This window comes from Moschus berezovskii, chromosome 14, assembly GCF_049115385.1.
Source record: "Moschus berezovskii isolate FMDL1 chromosome 14, NW_MosBer_1.0, whole genome shotgun sequence".
Taxonomy (NCBI): domain Eukaryota; kingdom Metazoa; phylum Chordata; class Mammalia; order Artiodactyla; family Moschidae; genus Moschus; species Moschus berezovskii.
The window spans coordinates 44,816,971-44,843,259 of record NC_142473.1 but is presented as its reverse complement, the minus strand read 5'-3'; the positions used below and the strand labels follow the sequence as shown (position 1 = coordinate 44,843,259).

At 42.2% G+C, this 26,289-nt stretch overlaps 1 protein-coding gene across 5 annotated transcripts in view; it reads left to right on the top strand.

The window, feature by feature from the left end:
* The window catches only part of MICAL2 (microtubule associated monooxygenase, calponin and LIM domain containing 2), a 242,343-nt gene that overhangs the window by 208,119 nt on the left and 7,935 nt on the right, over positions 1 to 26,289 (top strand). For 3 of the 5 annotated variants that reach the window (XM_055423358.2, XM_055423357.2, XM_055423356.2), the window contains 3 exons: positions 1,876 to 1,969; positions 21,453 to 21,555; positions 25,999 to 26,072. In XM_055423358.2, coding sequence (XP_055279333.2) covers positions 1,876 to 1,969; positions 21,453 to 21,555; positions 25,999 to 26,072 — 271 coding nt within the window. The remainder of the gene's footprint in view (positions 1 to 1,875; positions 1,970 to 21,452; positions 21,556 to 25,998; positions 26,073 to 26,289) is intronic. The other 2 variants (XM_088843078.1, XM_055423355.2) reach the window with 1 other exon arrangement.

Below are 26,289 nucleotides of genomic sequence, written 5' to 3'. Positions count from 1 at the left end.
TCTACTCCAGACAGTAGACAGTGATAACAGAAGAATCACAGTAGCCTTTTGAGTCCTAATCTGCTAGCATTCATACCTGCCCTGTATAATCTTTGAGATTTTCATTCTTAGTTTCTAAAGAAGGATGACTGTATCAATTAGCTTGAGCTGCCATGATGACATACCACAGACTAGGTGGCTTAAACCACAGAAATTTATTCTTTCACAGCTCTGGAGGCTGGATGTCCAAGATCAAGGTGTCTCCAGTGTTGGTTTCCAGTGAGGACTCTCTTCCTGGCTTGCAGACAGCTGCCTTCTTGCTGTGTCTTCACATGGCCTTTTCGTATGTGTGCATTCAGAGCAAGAGAAAGAAAGAATTCTGGTATCTTTTCCTCTGCATTTAAGGACACTAGTCCTGTTGGATTAGGGCCCACTGCTATGACCTCATTTAACCTCACCTACCTCCGTAAGGGCCAAACAGTCACTTTAGGGGTTTGGACGTCAATAGATGAATATAGTGTGGGGTGGAAACTGCTCAGTCCATAACAATTACATAGCCATAATTACAAAGCAATAAGTCATAAAGTCATTTAAATGTTTCCCTTCCTTTAGTGATGCTACACTCTACCAGCAAGAGACAGATCTATAAAGATATCATCGTTTTTAAAAAAGAGACAGAGAGGAAGAAAGCATAAAATTACAAGTAGTTTTAGTTAAGAATGCCCATCTATCTCCGATTTTATGTTTGGGATTTAAACACTCTCAGCTAAGACAAGAAGCCAGGTGGCTGCAGAGTCCCTGCCCCCACCGTTGCTCGGGCCTCTTCACAGATTGGAGGTGCCTCAGCAATTGTAATTTGATTCCAGGGGAGACTTAGAACAAGGTAGAGTTAAGGAGGAAGAAGAGTGAGACAGAGCTAGGAGAAAGTAGGGAAGGAAGAACAGACAGGTTATACCTGCCCAAACAGCTGCCACTTCCTTGAAGGTGCCTGGTGCAAAACCTGTTCTGCCAAGAGATGTGCCTTGTGGCAGCATGTGATTAAAAGCAGAGAAAACTGATGGGGATGAACAAAATGTATATAGGAAAGGGATTTTTTCCCCTTAATTTTCCTTCCTAATACACACAAGAGAGAAATAGCTAGTGGGGAAACTAAACATGTAAATACAAAGCCCATCATGACCCCAAGCCTTGATATGTACCTACAGTAGTCTAAGGAGGATATGCCTTAATGAAATAAACATCTCTGTCTTGTCTTAGTAAACTGCTAGTAACAAGCCACAGTACACTTCCGCAGACAGTAAAAAGCCCCATGGTGCAATGAAATAATAGCTTGCCAATTTGTAGTTTAGGACAGGGGCAGGGCAGACTGAGAGAGGAACACTCAGCCCCAGAAGTTGGCTCCCATCTCCTGTTCCAATGTCTTGGGAGGTATTTGCTGGTTCTTCTTGGGAAAATGGAATGTGAGCATGCTCTGTGTTTGTCCCCAGAGATCCTGTCCAACTCTGAATATGGCCAGTAGCTCCAGCAGCTGTGCCATGACCATGGTCAGAGGCTGAGGCTCCGAGGAGTCCAAGAGCCACGAGGGCTGCCCACCCAGGCCGGCAGCCTCTGCCTGACAGCATGTCTGTGTGATTGGCCTGGTCAAAAGGGACTGTCTCCTTGGGGGGCAGATTGAGTTTACACACAGACTCCTTGCTTTATGTTTTCATATTAAAGAAGGGAAATATCAAATTCTAGTTGTTTGGGGAATTCAGAGATTCTTACCCAGTTAACTGAAGAGCTGGCAACCCAAGAGAAAGGGCTTCTTCCTTTTGGAAAGTAGATGGCAGAACTGGCCCCCTTGTATGACTCTGCATGTTGCAAGTACCTGCATGACACACAATCCTGGCATTGCAGGCCATCCAGAGACAGTTGGAGGAGGTGGAGGAGCGGCAGAGGGCTTCCGAGATCCAGGGCGTGAGGTTGGAGAAGGCACTGAGAGGAGAAGCAGGTAGGTATCACTGTGGGCAGATCTGGTGCAGTGCGCTCAGGCCTGTGACTATGGTCTGAGAATAGTGTTGATCTAACCATCCAGGCAAAGCAGTGAGGCCTTGTCACTCACTGCAGAACTATCAACGCTGGCCTGGGTGCTCAATCTGCAGCTGCTTCCCACTTGCAAAATCAAACTGGTCATCCAGTCTGAAATTCCCAGGACATTGGTTGGCCTGTGGGCCTTGGGTTTCTGGTCTGTCCAGTCTCTCTCCTGCTATGTTCTTGCAATTCAGAGGTTAAGATAAATTCAGAAGAAATCATTAAGTGTTTCAAGAAATGTTGGTAGAGATTAAAAGCTGGACTTGGAGTCAAAGTCCTGATTTCTCCCTTTACCACCTGTTTCCCCCTTTATCAGCTGTAAGGCCTTGGATCACTCATGTTCTAAACCTTTATGAACTTTTGTTTTCTGCTATAAAATGTGAATGATAGTGGTTTCCTGTCTTATAGAGCTAAGATAAAGATTAAAGAATAAATTATATATAAATTTTTATTATACATATATATAGTACTGTGTTAGTCACTCAGTCATGTTCAACTCTTTGCAACCCCATGGACTATAGCCCACCAAGCTTCTCTGTCCATGGAATTCTCCAGTCAAGAATACTGGAGTGGGTTGCCATTCCCTTCTCCAGGTTATCTTCCCCAATCAGCACATGCCTGGCACAAGGGAAAGCAATAAATGATATCTATTCTACTGATAGCTTCAGATTCTTAGATGCAAACGGAATTCATCTGGTGAAGGCTTGCCTTATGTTAGACATGGAGACAATGTTTCTATAATGATAAAAATGTTTTCTGACTTTGAGAAGCGTGTGGTCCATTGAGGGACACAGACATGTAAATAAACAAACCACAGTTCAGGGGGCGGAAAAGGCAATGACACCCCACTCCAGTACTCTTGCCTGGAAAATCCCATGGGCAGAGGAGCCTGGTGGGCTGCAGTCCATGGGGTCGCAAAGAGTCGGACACAACTGAGCGACTTCACTTTCACTTTTCACTTTCATGCATTGGAGAAGGAAATGGCAATCTACTCCAGTGTTCTTGCCTGGAGAATCCCAGGGATGGCAGAGCCTGGTGGGCTGCCATCTATGGGGTCGCACAGAGTCAGACATGACTAAAGCGACTTAGCAGCAGCAGCAGTACAGGGGGTTGAGGGTTGTGATGGGAACAAGCATTAGGGTAGAATGAGGACAGAATCACAGGGTTCCTAACTGATCTCAATGGAGGTGGGGCAGGGAGGGGAGGTCAGTCAGGCTAATCACCTGGAAGGGATGATCTGTTAAGACAAGAACCAGAAGAGGAACAGGAGGTAATTAAGGTGAGGAGACTGTTCTGGCAGAGGGAACAGCACTTGCAAAGGCCAAACGTGAAATGCCTTAATGAATGAGGAGGCAGCAGAGGGTCTTGGGTGAGGGATAAAACTGGAAAAAATCTATGTGTTTTTAGAAACCATCCAGCAGTGTGTGGCTAATCAACTGGAGTTAGCGGTGGACATTGTCTCTTTTTTATTTAGTTGAATTTTATTACAATGTTGTGTTAGTTTCAGGTATACAACAAAGTGATTCAGTTACACACACACACACACACACACACATATGTATGGAAGTGTTTGTCGCTTAATCGTGTCCGACTCTTTGCGACCCCATGGACTGTAGCCCACCAGGCTCCTCTGTCCATGGGATTCTCCAGGCAAGAATACTGGAGTGGGTTGCCATTCCCTTCTCCAGGGGATCTTCCTGACCTAGGGATCGAACCCACGTCTCTTATGTCTTCTGCATTGGAAGATGGTTCTTTACCATCTGAGCCACCAGAGAAGCCCCCATTTATATGTGTACACACATCCATGTACTTGGAGGCATTGTCTCTTTAATTTTCTGATGTGATATATTTAGCCTTCTGTAGCTTGGATATATGGAGAAGGCAATGGCAATCCACTCCAGTACTCTTGCCTGGAAAATCCCATGGACAGAGGAGCCTGGTGGGCTGCAGTCCATGGGGTCGCTAAGAGTCAGGCTCGACTGAGCGACTTCACTTTCTCTTTTCACTCTCATGCCTTGGAGAAGGAAATGGCAACGCACTCCAGTGTTCTTGCCTGGAGAATCCCAGGGACAGAGGAGCCTAGTGGGCTGCCGTCTATGGGGTCGCACAGAGTTGGATACGACTGAAGTGACTTAGCAGCAGCAGCAGCAGCTTGGATATAAAGCATGAAAAAGCAGATACTGAAAAACATATATTTCTGTGTGCAGTCATGTAAACAATATAGAGAAAGGTTAGGACTTCAATTCTCTTAAAAAGTCAGCAGATACGTACTCAGATTTTGTGAGACCTGAAGTTGGGGGCTACTCCCAGAGCCTTACAAAGACCCATCCACTTGAGAGGTCCTGTGATTTCAACTTCAGCAGCTGCATGGTTAGCATTTCTCTGGAGATGTCAGGGTCTGACTTCACCCTTCTGTGTCTCTGTGTTTACAAAGTGGGAGTGACAATTTTACCTGTTCCTCAGATTTATGTTGAGGACCAGTCAAAACAATGTATATGGAAGCCCTGAGACAGTGCCTGGCATAGGAGAGATGGTTAATAAATATGTGTGCCTTTTCTTACAATACTCTGTGCATTTCCTTACAATGAGAACTCAGATCCACCCATTGGAAGTAGGGTTTCTGACAAAAATGATAACTGTTTGTCACTACTTGGAGTGAGGGTCACAGCCTGCCTCTACAGCTGTTGTCAGGGCTTTCGATACAATGAAATGTTTGGTCATATTCCCAATCAAGAAGGCTTGGCACTTGTCTTTGGGAATCTGCTGACTTCAGTGAGAGACTTAGAAATGAAAAGGATAAACCAGCACAACTAGGACATGTTTTGGTTTGCTGGGGAGGCAGTATGGCTTGGTGGGGTAGGTAAAATCATAAGCATCAAAGAGCCCCATGTTCAAATTCTGTTCCACTGCATTTAGGCTGTGCGGTTTTAGGAGAATCACTTAACCTCTCTGGCCTCAGGTTTCTTGGAGTGAAAAATGGGGCTAATAATCCTCACATTACTAGATCATTTTGAGAATTAAGGGCATTGGTGGGCCAATAGTCTCCCAAGAGTGCCCACCACATTGTAGGCATTCAATAAATGGCTACCTGATATTACTGTATGAAATATTATTAAATATCCTGCGCTTTTAAAAGAAGAGTCTCTGATCTTTATTGCTTGAAATTTAAAGTCTAGAAACCAAATTTTTAAAGCTCCTGAAAAATCTCCCTCCCTGTAAAGAAAGGCTATTTTGAGTTATCAGCTTAAGAAACTCAGCCAGCTCACGGTGTTTTCAAAGGTAGTATTTCCCCAGCTGGAAGATGGATTCTGTTCATTCCCTTTATATCCTTGGTAATTTAATTTCCCTATTAAGTTTATGGGCCTTTTTCTCCTTGATTGTCCTTGTGTGGGTGACAGATGCAGATCAACAAGGGGCAGGAGACTGGAAGAGTCAAGTCATAGCGGCCCCAGAGGAAACCGAGCAGAAGATGTGCGAACCAGGCATGGAAATTAATACACTCTAACTTGTAATAACATTTGTGCAATAATAATATTCCTGTGCAGTTTAATATTCCACTCAGCCCCTTTAAGAGATTGCCCTGGTGCTTAATGAATGACCGATGCTTATTAGGTTAAGTTGTATTTGAGCTGGCCTGGGCTGCTCTGGTTCAAGTGATTGAATGGGAATTATTTAATAGGTATTATTAGGATAATTAGAAAATAATCACAGTTAGACAATAATATTGAGCTGTAAAGGTTGTGAATAACCAAATTTAGAGACAGGCCTGAAAACATGAGTTGTCTGAGACAGTTATGCAAGTCTCCTCCGATAGTGACGTGCACCAGCCTGAAAGGGTCTTTTGTTCCTAGGAGTTATTCATTAGGCGGGCTTTGAATTAGAGGAACATGCGGGGGTGCAGGACAGAGGGCAATGATGGCTGATGAGCAAAATAAGCCTTTGATGAGCTTCTAATTGTCGTGACAACAATTCCTGCTTTCTCTTTTTCCAATAGTCAGAAATAAGCTCTCCCACCCCTAGGAAGGGTTTTTCCCCATTTTGTCAAGGCAAGGGAAACAAAGAAAAACAAAAATCCACCCCAGATAACAAGTCATTATGTTCTGTAAGGTGTGTTTGTGAGTGTGTGTGTGTGTGAGAGATGTCCTTGACAGAGGGAATGGATTGTCCTGATGGTAAAGACAATCTGTGGTCCAGAGTAAAGGACCACAATGTGCAATGACCTGATTGCCCCGAGCTTCACTCTTTATGAGGAGGTCAAGTTGAGCTTTGCAGCTGCTTAGACTCTTCTTGGTCAGATGTTATTACCTACTGGTTTGTTGGTTGTCAACGTGGTGGTCAGTGTTATGTGCCAAGGTGATGGAACAGCCCAGTTTAGCAGGGGACCACCATTCGAATTTAGGCGAAGGAAGAGGTCAGTCTTCATTCCAATCCCAAAGAAAGGCAATGCCAAAGAATGCTCAAACTACCGCACAATTGCACTCATCTCACACGCTAGTAAAGTCATGCTCAAAATTCTCCAAGCCAGGCTTCAGCAGTATGTAAACCGTGAACTCCCAGATGTTCAAGCAGGTTTTAGAAAAGGCAGAGGCACCAGAGATCAAATTGCCAACATCCGCTGGATCATGGAGAAAGCAAGAGAGTTTCAGAAAAACATCTATTTCTGCTTCATTGACTATGCCAAAGCCTTTGACTGTGTGGATCACAATAAACTGTGGAACATTCTGAAAGAGATGGGAATCCCAGACCACCTGACCTGCCTCTTGAGAAACCTGTATGCAGGTCAGGAAGCAACAGTTAGAACCGGTCATGGAACAACAGACTGGTTCCAAATAGGAAAAGGAGTGCGTCAAGGTTGTATATTGTCACCTTGCTTATTTAACTTATATGCAGAGTACATCATGAGGAACGCTGGGCTGGAAGAAGCACAAGCTGGAATCAAGATTGCTGGGAGAAATATCAATAACCTCAGATATGCAGATGACACTACCCTTATGGCAGAAAGTGAAGAGGAACTCAAAAGCCTCTTGATGAAAGTGAAAGAGGAGAGTGAAAAGGTTGGCTTGAAGCTCAACATTCAGAAAACAAAGATCATGGCATCTGGTCCCATCACTTCATGGGAAATAGATGGAAAAACAGTGGAAACAGTGTCAGACTTTGTTTTTTTGGGCTCCAAAATCACTGCAGATGCTGATTGCAGCCATGAAATTAAAAGACGCTTGCTCCTTGGAAGGAAAGTTATGACCAACCTTGATAGTATATTAAAAAGCAGAGACATTACTTTGCCGACCAAGGTCCGTCTAGTCAAGGCAATGGTTTTTCCCGTGGTCATGTATGGATGTGAGAGTTGGACTGTGAAGAAAGCTGATCGCCGAAGAATCGATGCTTTTGAACTGTGGTGTTGGAGAAGACTCTTGAGAGTCCCTTATACTGCAAGGAGATCCAACCAGTCCATTCTAAAGGAGATCAATCCTGGATGTTCATTGGAGGGACTGATGCTGAAGCTGAAACTCCAATACTTTGGCCACCTCATGAGACGAGTTGACTCACTGGAAAAGACTCTGATGCTGGGAAAGGTTGGGGGCGGGAGGAGAAGGGGACGACGGAGAATGAGATGGCTGGATGGCATCACCGACTCTGTGGACATGAGTTTGGGTGTACTCCGGGAGTTGGTGATGGACAGGGAGGCCTGGCGTGCTGTGATTCATGGGGTCGCGGAGAGTCGGACACGACTGAGCGACTGAACCGAACCGAACCGAACCGAAATAACAGAATCTGTGCTTTCTTTCAGCACCTGGAAACAGATAAAATCTGGTGAAGACTGAGATCGGGAGTGTATGGGAATTATTCCTCCCCGATAGCTTTACCAGCTTTGAGGAAAGCTTACCAGTTGGTTGCCTGCGTTGAGCTTCTTGTTTCTTTTTCCTTCGAATCTGATGGCTTTTCCTTCACACAGATAAGGGGTTTACCAAGAACCTGTCTGAGGTTTACAAAGAACTTGGCTGTCTGAGGCTGCCAGCAGGTGGCAGCAGGAGCATACATGACAACAGGAGAAACTGCAATGACCCTTAGGCCGGAAGAGGGAAGTAGTTTGGCTTCCACTCTGTGGTTTTTATCTTGATTGTCACTGAGGAACAGAAAGAATAATAATTTCTTGGATAATGAAACAGCAAGGTGTCCTGCAAAGAACACAGAGAGTAGAGTCAGACACTCCTGATTTTGAATCTTGATCCCATCCATGGCAAAGATTCTGAAGCTGGTAGCTAAGCAACCGAGGAATTTAGATGGGTTTGCCACACTCTATGTGCTGAAAGTAAACAGTGAGATTCAGTACCTCAGAGCAAGGGATTTTTTACTCACAGCACAGCAAATGGCAAGAGCAGCAGCATGGTACGAGTTGCCCTGTATCTAAGTGCTGGGGTGTGGTCTGATAGACCCAGATGGCAGCTGTGCACACAGTGGATTGCACCACAGCAGAGGAACTCAGCAGCAAAGATAGCAAGCAGTCAACAAGCCAGCCCATTTCCCAGGAAGCAAGTAATCTTGACTGGTTGCAGGAGTGGCTCAGGATCATAGGATGATTAGTCCTTGCTGTTTCACACACTCAGCAAAGACATGCAGGAATGCTCAAGGTTTATGGCAGACTGCCTCTCTCAATAATGGCAATAATCCATTTATTATGTAGTCACCTCTATTTCCAGCCTCAGAAGCTACCTAGTCGAGCAGTGGCCTTTTTACAGAGATGGACCCAGTGAGGGCCAGGCAGACTAAGGTTCTCTTTCTGAAGAAGCCTTGGGTTCTCTCTCCATTGTATGGGTCCTGGGGTCATTGAGTTATGTGCTTCAGAGTTATGTGCTCTAGACAATTGCTTTACACAAAAAAATTGCCCATGACAGCAGTAAGAAATATGTTTTATATCACAAGTTATTAATAGTACATATAAATATATAATTGAATACAGTGTTTCAAGAGATAATTTTAAACTTTACTACTTATAAAAGACTGATATTTTTTATTCTGTCTCATTTTCTAGTGCTTGTTATGACCCACAAAACTAATTTTACATCCCTAAGTTTTAAAAAAACACTATTACAGTGATTTTACTTGAAAAAAATTTTAAACACCCAAGTGACTGCCTCTGCCAAGAATACAGAATACAGTTCCTAAAACGTATGGAATGGCAGAATGGTGGGATATATACTGAAAAGCCCATTAACTACAACAAGGCATTTTCGAAGATGTTGCTAAACTTTTAAATGAGAGAAGTCTCTCAGGACCAAGAAAAAGAGGGAAAAGAAGAAACATCTGCTAAAACCTATGTGTTCCAGGAAGGAAGCAAACACAGAAACAGAAATCTAGGGTTGCTTTGAGTCCAACAAGAAGTAGGGGGGCTAACCTTGGGATTCCCATGTAAAGCCAGATCTCTAGAACTCTAAGACCAATTGTAGATTCTGTATCAAAGAGACGATGCTTCAGGTTAGTCTTTCAGGATTCAGACAGATTAAATTCAGTGAACTATGAACTTATAATAATAATTTTTAAAATCACCCAAAACACAAAGAAGTGAGCCACTCGGAATGAGATTCAAGACAAATCAACAAATTATCTACAAACAAAATTCTAGCAAATATGCTTTAATCAGAAAAAAAAGATAAACCTAAGAGGCTGATCTGAAATATTCAAGAAGAAATGGTGAATGCAAAAAATAATAAACATGTAAGTAAAACATTGTCACCTCATGCGACGAGCTGACTCACTGGAAAAGACTCTGATGCTGGGAAAGGTTGGGGCGGGAGGAGAAGGGGACGACCGAGAATGAGATGGCTGGATGGCATCACCGACTCTGTGGACATGAGTTTGAGTGTACTCCGGGAGTTGGTGATGGACAGGGAGGCCTGGTGTGCTGTGATTCATGGGGTCACGGAGATTCAGGCACGACTGAGCAACTGAACTGAACTGAAAACATTGTCAATATAAAATAGCATGGGCTTTTTTTTTTCCTTCAAAGATAGAACTAAAATACTGGACTAAAATGGACAGAAGTTGGGAGTTGAATGATTAGAATAAAGCATTCCAGGGTCCTTATGTTGTTTAAAAGGAAATTAAACTATTTATTAAGTTTAGACTTTGTTAGAATATTTAAGAATTGATGAATTGATGCTTTTGAACTGTGGTGTTGGAGAAAACTCTTGAGAGTCCCTTGGACTGCAAGGAGATCCAACCAGTCCATCCTAAAGGAAATCAGTCCTTAACATTCATTGGAAGGACTGATGTTGAAGCTGAAACTCCAATACTTTGGCCACCTGATGAGAAGAACTGACTCATTGGAAAAGACCCTGATGCTGGGAAAGATTGAAGGCGGGAGGGGAAGGGGACGCCAGAGAGTGAGATGGTTGGATGGCATCACCGACTCAATGGACATGAATTTGAGTAAACTCCGGGAGTTGGTGATGGACAGTGAGGCCTGGCCTGTTGCAGCCCATGGGGTCACAAAGAGTCAGACATGACTGAGCAACTGAAATGAACTGAGCTGAGGATATTTTAAAATGCCTATTTTTAGATTTTAGGGCTTCCCTGGTGGCTCAAAGGTTAAAGCATCTGCCTCCAATGAGGGAGACCCGGGTTCGATCCTGGGTCGGGAAGATCCCCTGGAGAAGGAAACGGTTACCCACTCCAGTATTCTTGCCTGGAGAATCCCATGGACGGAGAAGCCTGGTAGGGTACAGTCCACAGGGTTGCAAAGAGTCGGACACGACTGAGCGACGGAACGGAACGGAACGGATTTAGATTTTAACTGTAATTATGAAAAGAATAGGAAAAAAATGTATGACTTCAAATCAACTAGGGGAAATAGGGAGAAGAAATAAGGAAAGATAATCAACCAAACCATACCCCAAATTCAATTCTAAACAGAAATTTAAAGCATTTTTAAAAAGATAAAAAGCACAAAGATGATAGAAAACAAGTCTAAATATCTCAATAATTGTAGTGAAAGTTAATGATCAAAACAGTAGCCATTTATATACTATTTAGTAGACATGTATAAAGCATAAATAAGCAAAAGGTTTAAAGTAAAAAAGAAAAATGGCAAGTATATGCTAGCTAAATAAGACAAATAAAGCTAGGGTAAATGAATCAAACCATGTCTCTTATATCTCCTGTATTGGCAGGCAGGTTCTTTACCACTAGTGCCTCCTGGGAAGCCCAGATATTTAACTTTTAGTAACAAAACTATGATTAGCAATAAACAGTGTCACTACATAATTTTAAAATGACCAACTCACCAAGAAGATTATGACAGTTTAAAATGTTGAGCCTATAGCAGCCTCAAAATATATAAAACAAAAAATGACAAAACTTCAAGGAGAAATTTCTTTATCACGGCAGGAGGTTTTACTATATCTCTCCATTAATGAGAGTCAAACAGATAAAACATTACTATAAGTTTGAACATTGCAGTTAATAACTTTAATAAAGAAAGAAAGAAAGTGAAGTTATTCAGTCGTGTCCGACTCTTTGTGACCCCATGGAGTATAGTCCACCAGGCTCCTCCATCCATGGAATTTTCTAGGCAAGGGTACTGGAGTGCGTTGCCATTTCCAATGGACATGTATAAAACCCTGAACCCCCAAATTAGAGGATGTGTGTTCTTTCAAGTTTATGTGATGATTTATAAAAATTGACCATATTGGTTCATAAAGTAAATCTCAGAGAATCTATATTATACAGGCCACATTCTATACTACAATGTAACTAACTTATCAATAACCAAAGGTTATTTTTTAAAATCATGCATTTGGAAAGTAAAAATATACATTTCTCCTGGGTCAAAAAACTAAAAAAGATATTTTTAAAAATACTTTGAAATTTAAAATATAGTAAATATGCAAAGGAAAACAATAGATCAAAACTCATGGGATGCAGTGAAAATGGTTCTTAGAGGTATCGCCTTAAATACTTTTATTAGAAAAGAAGAAAGGCTTAAATCAATGAGCTAAGTGTCCAATTTCACTTAGAAAATGAAGAATAAAATAAACCTAAAGAAAGAAGATAATAAATATATGAGCAAATGTAAATGAAATAGAGAATAAAGATAAAATAGGGTCAAATAAGCCAAATATTTGTTCACTGAAAATGTTAAAAGACCAAAGGCAGTCCTCTTAAATTGATTTTTAAAAATAAAAAAGAAATAATGAGTGAAAGAGGGAGACATAACCATAGATATAGCAAAGATTCAAAGAGATAAAAGAGTATAATGAACATTTAATTCAATTCGTTAAAAAATTTGACAATCTAAGGGTGACTTAACAATATTCATATTACCAAATTAAAGAGAAAACCATATGATTTTTCAATAGAAGAAGAAAATATAATTGACAAAGTTCAACATTCATTTAGGATAAAAACTTTTAGCAAAAAAAGAAATTTTTATTTTGCCTTTTTGAAGCTTGAAATTGTTTTTGTTATATAAGTTTCAGTGTACAGCATGACAATTTGATGTCTGTATATACTAGAGAGTGGTCACCTCCACAAATCTATTGACTGCCCATTTCATCCACCCCCTACTCCTTCCTTTCAGGTAATCACTACTCTGATCTCTGTATCTATGACTTTGTTTTTGTTTTATTTTGTTTGTTCAGTTTTGTTTTTTAGATTCCACGTATGAGTGAAATCCTATGGTATTTATTTTTCTCTGTGTGACTTCTCTTAGCATAGTACCTTCAAGGTCCATTCATGTTGTCAAATGACAGGATTTCACTGTCTTTTAATGGCTAATATTTTGTGTATATACCACATGTTTAGAATCCATTCATCAGTTAGCGGACACAGGTCGTTTCCACATCTTGCTATTGTAAATAATGCTGCAATGAACATAGGGCTTCATATCTTTTCAAATTGGTGTTTTTGTGTTCCTAGAAGTGAAATTGCTGAGTCAGAACTTTCCGAATTTGAAACATATCTTCCAAAACCCTGTAGCAAACAGCATTGTTTAATGGTAAAATATTAGAAGCATTTCTTTTAAAATCAGTAATAGGAGACGATGCTTGCCATCACCTCTTCTATTCAATATTCCACAGGAGACCTAGCCAGTACAGTAGGACAGAGATGAAATGGCACAAGGTTTAGAAAGGAAGAAACAAATTTTTGTCATTTCCAGATGATAGAATTAACCACATAGAAACCCAAAAGAATGTACAGATAATTTTTCTTAAATAATAAGAGTCTATATTATGTGATTGGAAATAAGATCAAAATAGAAAAATCAATTGCATTTCCATATCTCAGCATTGGTTTCTAGAAAATGAAATAGCAAAGAAGATATCACTTACATTAGCATAAAAACACAATGTGCCTAGGAATAAATCTAAGAAAAAATATGCACATCCTTTATGGAGCCAATTTTAATACTTCACTGAAAGCCATCAACACACCCAAATACAATCTCACATATATGAAAACTTGATATAAGCCAGCAGTAGCATTGCAATTCACAGGAAATAAGTGATTCTGGGACAACTGGCTTTCCATACAGGAAAAAAATGAAGTTGAACCTTATCTTGAACTATATAATCAATGTCATAAAAATTAAAGACTTTAATTTGAAATGTTAAGAATCTCTTAAACCTCAAGTTCGTAGTCTATAGACGTCATAAAGGAAAGGAAAAGATAAGCCTCTAATTTGGAAAATAAATTTGCAACAAATATAACCAGAAAAGAAAATCTACCATTTTGGAAAATATATTTGTAACAAATATAACAAATATTCAGTATTCCAGAATATGTAAAGAACTCTTACAAATCAATAAGAAATAAACAACTCCATATAAAAATAGGCAAATGGTATAAATATACATTTCACAAAAGAATAGTAAATAGTTTTAGTTACTCAGTTGTGTCCAACTCTTTGTGACCTCTCTGACTATAGCCTGCCAGGGTCCTCTGTCCGTGGAATTCTCCAGCAAGGATACTGAAGTGGGTTGCTATTCCCTTCTCCAGAGGATCTTTCCAACCCAGGGATCGAACCCAGGTCTCCTGCATTGCAGGCAGATTCTTTACCATCTGAGCCACCAGGGAAGTCCTTGGTCTCACAGAAGAATACTCATTAGTAATTAGGAAAATGAAAATTTATACTACAGTGTGAACTAAACTATTAAATTTTCAAAAACTTATAAAATCTGATAATACTAAGTATTTGGCAAGGGTGAGGAACAAAAGGAGCTTTTATTCAATGTTAGTGGGAGTATAAACAGCCACAAATCTTTGGAAAACAATTTGACTTTCTGCTGAAAAGCTGAACATTTGCATACCTACTACTCAAGAATTTCATTCCTAATTATATATTCTAGAGAAACTCATACCCACATTAACCAGAAGATATATACAACAGTGTTCACGGTAGCATCATCCACAGTAGCAAACTACTGCCAACAACCTAGCTATCCATTAACAGGAAAATGGATAAAATGTAGTACAGTTAACTGTGTCACATATGACTGAATATTATAAATACAGCAGTGAAAATGAGTAGCATAGAGGCATGTTAGAAACATATAGAAAGAATTTAAGCAAGTTGTAGAAGACTATGTATATTATGATATCATCTCAGTAAAATTCAAAAGCAAGAAAAAATTTATGGTGACTAAATACTTAGCTAAAAGCAAAACAAAAACAAAAAACTGTTTAATAAAGGAAGGGCTAGAATTTATGGTTTTCAGCTGCAGTCCCTGACTCCCAGAATGGAATCATGACCTGCTTTCCAGTATCCAGTTTTTGTCAAGACTGAATCAGACCAGACCCCCAGTGTAGCATTCTGGATTACCACCATCATGTGTGAGGAGCTGTGGGAAGTCAAGTACCCAGAGTGCTGGGTACAGGAGGCTGGGCGAGAGATGACACGAAATAGGCCCATGGATGTGTACAGGAGCTAAGAGCTGACCAGAGGCCAGAAAGCCAGAGTCAGGGGCTGAAACCCACCATCTGAGGGAAATGCTTGCCCACTGCTACCAAGGATTCTGGCTGTGATTACTCTGATGCCCTTTCACGCTCCAGATCATTACTGAGGATGTCAAGGGCATTGACAGAATTGCAGGAAAAACCAAAGTAGAACTTCTCATAGATTCTGAGGAGGTGAGAAATCACCTCTAAAGATTTAGATGGTTGTGATCAGAGAGCAACATGAGACCCAACTTGGGAAATCCACACACCAATACACGGAGGAGCATTCAGCATTACTGACAAAAGGAGATGGTTAAAAAGCCGTGACTGTAAAGAACAGATTGTTCATTCAGTCTGTTATTCTCCACTGAGCAAAAGGTTCTGGACATGAAGTGCCAGTCCCTCTATTGTGAGCAGGGATGAAATGCTGTCAGGCTCGGTGATTTAAACTCAGTTGTGTATATGTTTGTGTGGGGAGTGGGGAGGGGAGTATTGAATTTCAGTAGGGAGTGACAAAATTTGCTTTGTTTTTTTGAGAGCTCACTAGGGACAAGAGGGTCAATTTATATGACCCCATTAGTAAAAAGTTGTTTTATGTTGAGTTTTGATGACTTTAATTTGCCTCACAAGAGGATCCTTGCATTTTGTTTAGGAGAAAGCATGTTACAAGGGCACAGGAACAAAGGAAGAACCAGTCCATGGTGGCCACAGCAGGGGTGGCAGTGAGGGTGACGTAACTGGGCTATTCTCTTCACAGCCAGAGGCTGCTCGCCTTCAGGTTGCGCCATTCTGGCTGCATCCTGGTTCCCAGGTGTGGGAGTCACATCCCTGTCCTGGAAGGGTTTGCAGTTCACCAGCAGCCATGAGATCAGCTGGAGGTATGGCTGAGCTCACGGCCTGTGTAGGCACAGTCTAGGCTTCCTCCCAAGCAAGTGTTGATGATCCAGCCATCTGATCTTTCTGTTCATGTGAAGACAAATATATATATATATATATTATTTAAGTGCTTTTATTAATCTCAGGGGAAGTTACCTGATATAGTTTAGCCGCAGGTAATCAAGTCAGGGATTACACTCTAGCTGAGTTTTAGAGATATACAGCAAATAGTCCACACAGAAACAGAACTAGACGCTGAAAGAAGCAGCAGCACAGTAGTAATAATGGTACGATTTACTGAAAGTTCACTATGTACCAAGCACCATGGTCAACATTTTACAAGCATCTTGTCATTTCATCCCCATAACCAATTTATGAGACAGGGATTATGATCACTGCATTTTTCTCTTTTGCAGTGGCAGTCTTAACCACTGGACTGCCACGGAAGTATGCACCCCTGTTTTTCAAGGGAGGAGACTGAGGCAGAAAGAGGTGCGGTTACTTGACCAAGGTCACACGTTGTAAGTGAGAGAGACAAGTCTGATCGATCTCAAAGCCCACTCCCTCTGCCTCTTCACTCGGCTACATCTATAGTGAGGAGCAATGCTCTTCGAGACTTCATTAGGACCTACAGGGGTGCTCTCTGGTGGGTAGCTGTGAGGTGATGGAAATCTCAGTGCATTGTTCGGGTTGAGAGCAAGGCAAGCCTGGGCTAGGCACCGTCTGCCTGTACCCAGTGCTTTGGGAAAACAGATTCCCTCGAAATCTGCACTTGATTCCATGTTCAAAGATCCTCAAAAGTAATTTTGACTACTGAGGAAAGGATGAGTCTCAAAATAAACTGTATGCTATAAAATTGCAAATTATTCCACTCAAGAAAGTACATTAAATTGATTGATTCAGTTCAATCTGTGTTTGTTGAATACAGCATCAATAGAAATCAATGAGGCGCACAACTCTCAGAGGGACCACGTTTTACAAAGATACACAAGAAAGACTGAAGAAGGGACATGGAATGCAGGACAAAAGTCTGGCTTGAACCTGTAGGTAGAGTGTAGCAAAGAGGCTGAATCTGAAAAGCAACAACAAAAAGTACTCTCAAGACAGCAGAACAGTGCTGTTTCTTTTGGATTGAGAACAAGGCAAGGATAGCCCCAGAGCTGAGACAGATGGTTTAATGTTACATGACTGGGGAGAGGCAAGGTTTTCTACTCTCAGCTTTTCTGTTTTCTTAATCAAGGAAAATGGCCCTCAATCTAGAAATGTTAAGCAAATATCTAGGTGAGGAAATTAAACCTGGATAGGTGAGAGAAATGGGAGAGCAAGGAATTTGGGTTTCCCAGCCGTGGTGAAAGATGATACGTTCCCAACAGAGTATGTCTTTGATGTGACCTTACTCAATCTGAATCTGCTTATTGACCGAATTAACCCCCTGGTGTTGAAATAACTTGCAGAAATGACCCCAGTCTTTGAAAACTCAGGAAAAATTCCAGAACCAAAAGACTAGAAATGGGTATATTATCTCATTTTATATGAGAAAGAAACATGAGTTCTGCTCTTTGTCAAAACTCTAGAAAGAATTATTAAAGAAATTGTGGATATTGAGACAGAAATTTAGGAACCACAGCTGTTTACTTACACGCTGTGGAAAATAAATGTCATTTCCTCTTCTGGGTGGTGTTTTGAGGTTTGTCATGCCAAAGGACACAGCAGGCTTTGTGAAGCTTGATTTTGGAAACTTATTTTGTTATTAATATTAAAGTTTTTTATAAAATCCTAGTGGACAAGGTATAGAAATGAGGGCTGGATGATACTAGTTGGGTGCCATGCATTTAAAATTTGTAGAACAGTCTTGCCCAAAGGGTAAGAAAGATCCCTGAGGGGCTAGACGGCTCTGTTCTTGGTCCAGTTCTATTTGATGTTTCATTTTTCAATATCACATAAAGGTTCAAGATACCCTATTTACGAATTCACAGAAATCCCAAACTAGGAGAAATGTGTCAGGTGAATAAAATATCCCAAATATTTCCCCTTAATGGAACAAAATAAGATGATATTTAACAAGGCACAAGTAAGTCTTGAATTAGTTTTAGAAGATCAGTTGCACAAGTTGAACATGAAGTCCTCAGACTTCAGCACTCCTGGTGTGGGAAGATAAGATTCAGTTGCCAGTTAGGAAGAGCCAGGTGAAGACACCAGGGCTGAAAGGACACCTGCAATTCCAGGGCACAAGGTGAAGATGTACGCGTGTCTCTCCATTCTGGGCTGTTGACGTTTTGTTTGATTCTGGACTCTCCTTAAGATATGTTCTGGGAAATTAGAAGGCAAATAGATATGGACAGCTCTTTTATGATAAAATGATAAATGACCTAGAGGTACTGAATCTGAAATAAGAAAACTACAGTGGATCATGAGATCAGTTTTCAAATATCTTAATGTCTTTCACGTCAAATACAGAGTTATGTGTTCTCTATTTGCCTCCAAAGGGCAAAATTGGACTCAGTGGCGAATAGCCAACCCATTGACGAGCAATAGAAGTTTTCAGTACTTGAGAGTACACAGCTCTGCAGTGGGCTTCTTGGACAGCAGGGCATTCCACCAACCATGGAGAATTACTGTAGAGGCTGGAGCAGAGAGTGGGAGACGAAATTCCTTTGTGCCTCGATGGCTGGGAGAGTTGACTTCTAAGTGATCTTCCATCATGTACATTACATGATTTGAATAATGACCATTACTATTTATTGAGTTTATACTCAGTGCCAGGGCTGGGTTAAGGTCTCTGAATGAACCACTGTGCATTCTTTAAACAGATGAGGAGACTGAGGCTCAGGGAGGCTGTTAAGAACTCAAGCCCCCACAGTGACAGGTCAAAGAATAGAAGTTTGATCCTAAGTCTGAATTTAAAGTATATGTTTTTAACATCTATGTCACATATATGATCTGCAGTCTATAAATTTCATTCTTCCATTCAGCAACGAATGCCTTGTTCTTCACCTCCTCCTGCCCCTGGAAAACTCCCACTCATCCACTTAGACTGAGCTCACCGTCTCCTCTCTGAGGTTTCCCCCACTTCCTCCACATAAGATGAATCACTTCCCTCCTGTGTTGCATGGCAGGGGGCACACTGTATCCCATTTGGCTGTGTGGTGTTGGTTTCCCCACTGGGTTGCAAGGTCCCAGTTTCCTGGACAGCTGGAGCCAGTGCTCATTCATCCCTGTCCCTCAGCATCACCGACAATGCTCAGAAGGTTGGTGCTCAACAGGTTTATAAGTTCTTTTGTTCATTCATTCATTCAAGAAACCTAAGAAAGAATAACACTTATTTCCCTTTCCCTTTTAATCCTTCCGGCACCAAACTCTAGGTATCATTCTCCTGCTCAACCACCCTTAGTGTCCCTTTGTGTTTACAGCACAAAGTGCAAAAGCCTTAGCATGGCATTCAGGGGCCTCTGTGATGAGATGCTCATACACTTTGAGGTCTCATTGTCTACCCTCTGTGATCCCTTAGCCCTTCCTGACCTCTGTCTCCACCATCTTCTATCCTCTTGTCTTTGCTCATATTGTTCCCTCTTATTGAAATGTTCTCTCCCACCCTCAGTGTTTCCTCTCAAAGCGCTATCCTTTCTTCAATACCCCAGTTCAAACATCACCTCCCCTGGGAAGCCCAGCCTCATATCCTGACCAGAAAAACCCTCCCTTCTGTGTATTCCCAGAGTCCTTTTTTTTTGTTGTGGTAACAGTTTTCTGATATTCTATTTTATTCTAGCTTTTTGGTCTATCTGATCCAAAAGATTATCTAACAATACCCCTTTCAGCAGATACCATGCCTTGCTGCTGCTAAGTCACTTCAGTCGTGTCCGACTCTGTGCGACCCCATACCTTACTATCTCCAAAATTCTGGTGATAAATAGCATTATCTATCACTGTATCCCCAGAAACTAAGGCAATACCCGACTCCTAGTCTGTAAACAGGTGTTATTGAATGAATGAATCAGAAGTCAAGTCCTGCATTGTAGCACCAGTTTGTGCCTTAACTAAATATATAATTTGGGACATTGCACATCAATCACTCTGGACCCCAGTTCCCATATCAATAAAATAGTGATCAAGGAGACGAGGAGAAAGAGAGCTCATTTTTATGGGTGACTTTGCAACATGCAAGGCAATGTGCTAGGGGCTTTATTTCCCTTACGGGGCTGTGAGAGGAATGGAGGGGGTAATGAGGGGAGGGGTATGCCAGCAGAGAAGGGTGTGAGCTTAGGATAAGGCTCTCCTGAACTCAAGCCCTGGCTCTGCCACTTACTAACTGTGAGCTTGAGTAACTTATTCTAATCTTTCAAACTTCTGTTTCTTCAGCCAGCAAGTGGTGATAATAAGGGAACCTACTGGTGAGTTTGTTGTAAGAATTCAATGAGGTATTGCATATAAGGTACTTAGCCCATTGGCTGGCATGTAACCCTGCATTATGAACAGCAGCTGTTTATTATTATTCTGTTACCTGTGTGCCGTCTTGTTTAGTTTATCCCATGAAGAAACAGAGGTTCTGAGAGGTTAAACAACTTTCCCAAGGTCACACACATCTGCTGACTGCCCTGTTTTCCTCTCTACCTTTGGGACAGAGGATGAGATGGTTGGATGGCATCACTGACTCAATGGATGAGTTTGAGCAAACTCCAGGAGATAGTGAAGGACAGGGAAGCAGGGCATGCTGCAGTTCATAGGGTCGCAAAGAGTCAGACACGACTTAGCAACTGAACAACAAACAACAATGATGGGGCTTACCAAGTTAAATCCTTGGAGAATGGCCATGAGCTTTGCAAACAGCTTGTATTCCATTTCGGGGTGAGACACTAGAAAGCCACTGATGTTACTACTTCTGCAACATTCCCAAATTTTAATATTTTATTATCTAAGCATTTAGCATGTAACACTGAATATCTAAAAGCAATGTGAATTTTGTCATGGTAATTCTTCTGTTTAATAAAGGAATAAAGGTCATAATCTAAGTTATAAACATATATGGATAAAACTTTTTCCCTATGAGACTCAAAGCTAATAACTTTTCCCCTCTAATCATTTGACTTTTCTTTGTGCAAAAAAACCAAAATGCCAGTTACCACTCTTCTATAACCAAAAGGTATGTGAAATTTCCTGCCCCTTGAAGGGAGCCACAGCCCACCTGGGCACTCAGTGGGCATTCGATTCAGGAGAAGAGAAGAAAAGGAGATAGTAACCAGCAGGGTTATTAGGGCTTTCTTTGGTGGTGGGTATGATATACAAATGTATAGAAATTTTATGGAAGACACTCAAATATTCAGAGGAGGGTCATTAGTGTGGCAGGCCATTGTCAAGGGTAAACGACCCTTAGAACTGAAGTATTCACGCCCTAAATGTCTAAGAGGACCTCCCCTAGAGTATGTGCAGGTGTGTTTTATTTGTTATGCCCATGACCTTGAGGCTTCAACAGGCCATCAGGGGGCTGCCAGCTGCAGAGCCCTTTTTGCTACAAACATGGCCTCCTAAAGTAGCTTCAAAGCAGTTTGATCATGGGAAGAGAAATGCCAATCTAACCTATTTGCCATTGATTTCTTAAGCAGATTCAGGCACACAGGATGAAGCACAGCTTTTGCAGGAATGGCTTAAGCTGGTTCTGGAGAAGAATAAATTAATGCGATATGAGTCAGAGCTCCTGATCATGTAAGTAAGGCAACACGGATAACAGTGAGGCCTAAAAGCAAGCAGGGGAGGGGGGGTGGCAGTGGGGTGGCCCACCCTCCTCAGTTGAAGTCCCAGGATTTTTCTCCTTGTGCATACAGAAATGTGATTGAGACAAATTGGTATTTGAGGTCTTGCATATCATGCTGGCATTAGTACAGAGAATCTTCAGTTGTCTGTTCTCTGCTGTGGAGTCCTGTGGCTAAAATGATTTCAGGTAATAGGTCTGGGCTGGAGGGCATGTGGATAAGGCACTTGCAGTCCATTCCTGCCCCCCAGGGCAGGGGAGACCCACCTGCAGTCACACATCTGCGACGGGGAAGCATATGTCTGGCCTCTGAGTGTGAATGATGGGAAGGGCTTACTGACCACTCCTTGTGGCATTAATGGATTGAAGGTGGAGATCTGTCTGGCTGTCCTCTGGATTAGAGGCTGCAGTCTGGCTGGGAGATCAGAAAGTAGAGATGTATCTCACTGCACTCTGAGAAAGTTGAAGGTCATTTTACCTGTCACCATCCTGGAGGGAAAGAAAGTGACATTTAATATAAACTGACTAGGCACCATAGGTTGTACAGGGTGCATTCACTTATGCTGACCCATTTCATTTTCACCCAACCCTGAGAAATAATTTGGGGAGTGTTAAAGGGGTCTAATAAATTCTATTCCTCTTCTCTGCCTGGATTCTGAACTGGGTAAGAAGTAAGACTACTGGGTCAACAGATGGAACATTAAACTAAAGCATTTATTACTGATCATGGCTAGCATGGTTAAATATGAGAGTCCAAGAAAGCTTGCTAACTATATTCATTTCCCAGGGCTGGACTAACATGTTACCACAAACAGGGTGGCTTACAATACTAGAGAGGTATTCTCTCACAGTTCTGGAAGACTGAAATCGAGGTGTCGGGGGGCCAGGCTCTGGGGGAGAATCCTCCCTTCCCTCTTTGGCTCAGCAGGGCCCTGGCATCCCTTGGCTTGTGGCTGCATCACTCCAGACTCTGCCTCTATCTTCACATAGCCTTTCTCTGTGTCTCTATCTGCTCTTCTGTCTCTTGTAGAAATACTTGCCACTCAGTTTAGAGCCCACCGGGGTAATCCAGAATATTTTCATCTCAAGGTTCTTAACTTTCCATCCTCAAAGACTCTTTTCCAAATAAGGTCACATTCAAAGATTCGAGGGGTTAGGATCGCTTGGGGGTTCACCGTGGAACCAAACTTCAGAATTAGACACACCTCCCTAGTCACAAAATGTAGTGAATCACTTGGTTCTTAGGGGTGAGGCTTTTACCCGAGGCCAGGGGGTCTCACCTGGGGGCAATTTCCATCTCTGCCTCCTCCTTCCAGGGATATTTGGCAATATCTGAAGACATTTTTGTCTAAGACAACTGGGAAGTGCTACTGACATCTAGGGAGGAGAGGCCAAGGGTGCTACTGAATATTCCACAGGCAGCCCCACTTCCTTCACCATCACAGAATTACCCAGCCCCGAATGTCAGTAGTGTCAAGGCTGAGAAATCTTGCCCTAGACCACTAGCAAGGCTTGGAGTAAGAGAACATTTTTTTTTTTTTAGGTTGGAGTTTTTTTTTCTTCCAGTTTTATAGAGGTGTGATTGACATACAACACTGTGTAAGTTTAAAGTATATAGTGTAATGATTTGACTTACATATATCATGAAGTGATCATCACAGTAAGTTTAGAGAACATCCAGCATCTCCTGCAAAAATATTGATACAGAATGAAAGAAATAGAAACACTTTTTTTTCTGATAGAACTCTTAGGATTTACTCTCTTAACAATTTTCGTACTTAACATACAGCTAGTTGTTTTGAGCAACTTGAATTTAGTAGTGAGTGGGATATTCAGTAGGCAGGTAGGTATACAGGCTGAGACATGGATGGGGAGGTACAATTTCTGGAATCTATTCCTCATCGAAAGAATTTAGAATCAGCAGCTGTCAGAGTAGAGAGAATTCCCTAGAGCAGTTGATTTTAAACATTGCTGACAGTGACCCAGAGTATATTTTACATTGGCTCATTACATATGTGTGTATAAATATGTGTATTTTTACACGATGTGTACCCAGAGAACACATGTTTGCTGCAGGCAGGCTGATCCCAGGTGAGAAAGGGTAGCAGCTAATTTTCCCTGTTCTTCCCAAATTTACCACTCCTGGGGTGAGAGTGAATCTGAGTGAAAGTGGAAAGAAGCAGCCAGGACTTACACTCTCAAGGTCCACTGACATGGAAGGAAATGCCAGGAGTGGGGAAGCAGGGCTCATCTGTAATTACTCTTTCTAATACTATTACTATTACTATTTTTTATATTGATGCACATGCTGAGATTCAACAAAGTAATTTGTCCACATCCACCTGACCACAAAGCCCTTTTTACACAACCATACCATCTGCCTTTGGTCTAGATTTAAATTATAAAATTCATTCAACAAACATCTATCAAGCATATTCTCTATGCCAGGAACTGTGCTGGGTACTGTGGAAGTAAAGATGAATCAGGCCCCAGTCCCTGCCTTCAAGGATCTCATGGTTTTCAGAGACAGACACGCAAGCACACAGCATGAGAGAAATAAGAAAACATAGCAGTTGCTCTGGGAAGACTTGTAGGAGTATTCAGTGCGTAGGCCCTACCTGTGAAGGTCAGGGGGATGGTGACTGCTCGGTGACTGGGGCTTCCCTTACTGGTGCGCTGTCAGAGGGAACATTCTCCTCCAAAAAAGGCCAAGGAGGAGAACTTGGAGTGTGAGCCAGATAAAAGTTCTGGTAGAGGACAGCTTCTAGTTTGGAGAAAGGGCTGGTTGAACAAGGAGAAATGTCTTAGACTGGTGTGTGATTTTGAGTCCCTTGGGAAAGTAGATGCCGGGACAGATTTAGAAGCACAAGAGCTATAACAGAAGGAAGGAAAAGGGGAGTGGGAATGAGAGTGAAATCTTCAGACCCCCCTGAGTCCTGACACCTGTGAAAGGAGAAGGGAGGGCAGAAGGACTGGCAGGAGAAGCTTCAGACTGCAGTGCCGCCCTGAGAAAAATCTGAGCCAGCCAAAGGGAGCACCAGCCAAGGCTGCCCATCCGAGGAGCCCAGAGTGGGGCCGAAATGGCCGAGCTCCCGCACCCCCGCCGTGCTCGGGGACAGTGTGGCTTCAGCACGACATTGAAGTGGATTCTGCTGCAGCTGTGCGCTTACTACACACTACACTCCTTTCACAGAGTCCTTTCTTAAAGGAAAATCTGAGTGGTACATTTCTGTCGGGAGCTAGAGTGAGTAAAGGGAAGTTCAGTGTCAATAACGAAAGGCAGAGTATTGAACAAAGTGTGGACCTTGGCCCAAGTAATAGTAGAAGTAACAACAACAAAAAAACCCCAGCAACAACAGGGTATAGTAAAGTGACCCAATGCTGTCGCAGTATGCACACAGCCTGCAGCTGGGGCTGGAAGGGAAGCCCCAGGGCCCTAGTGTCAGCCCTCACCCTTTGCCGTGTCCCTGTAGCAATGGACAGCCTTGACCCTTCTCTTCTCTCCTCAAACTTGCCTCTCTTGGCTTCTGTGATGCTGTATATCCTTCCTACCTTTTGCTTGCTTCTTCCCTGCTTCTACCTCTTTTGATTAGCTTCTAAATGTAGGCATTCCCATGCTCCTGTCTTCAAACTTTTTTTCCCTCTATTGTCTCCCTTTTAGGGCTCATGTGACTTCACCTTTCATCTCTGACCCCTGCCACATTTGTTTGTGGTCCTTATTTCTCCTGAGAACTCCAGGGCTCCATTCCCAGAGGTTGGAGGAACCTCCATATTACCAGCATGTGGGGAGCTGACACAAGTTCTGTAATATACATGGCATATCGCCAGGCATTGAAAGGTCATGAAGTTCCATCTGACCTTCACTGAAAGACTTTGCTGGTGGACACAATGAGTACCCAGCACTCTAGCTTGATCCCTCCAAAGCATCACTGTTCTTCTTTCACCATCGCCTACAACCAGATGGGTGGTTGTCTGAGCACTATTGCCTCCACTGACAAAAAGCCTTACTCCAGTTTCCTCCTTGTTTTCTTGCTTACCACAGTCAAAGATTTGGGAGTTGGTAGAGGTGATGCATGAAGTCACGTTGCCCCTAAAAGAGAGGAGTTTTAGATTGTCATTGCTGCTACCATTCTAGTCATTTCTTCATGATCCATTCCAGTGTGGCCTTCCAGAAGTTCACTGGGATCACATCACAAACTTCAGCTGCTCTCCATTATCTACTGAGTTCAATGTATTTCAACAGCAGTAGTGGCAAAACTTTTGGTTTAGAGGCATTCCAAGACCCCAGTCTTAATAAGGAAAAAGGAAAGCAGTTTCCATGGTCAATGGGCTTATTAATCAATATTTCTACACAGGTCTTCAGTATTTACAAAGTCTGAACATTTTCTCATTCCCAGGGCCCACGAACTAGAACTGGAAGATCATCAAAGCAGACTAGAGCAGAAATTAAGAGAGAAAATGCTCCAGGAAGGTGAGTACGGTGATGTGTTTCAGGCCTTTGTTAAAGATGTTTCTTCCTCTGCAGATACTTGACCAGAACATGCTGCACTTTATAGAGCAGAGTGCTCTTCCTGTCTGGTGCCACAAGCCTGGAAGCCAGAGGGGGCACAAAGCCAGCTTCTTCTGCCCCCACCAGAGCACAGCAAGTCCCTTTTAGCTTTGCTCACTAGGGCTGGGAGAGCAGCATT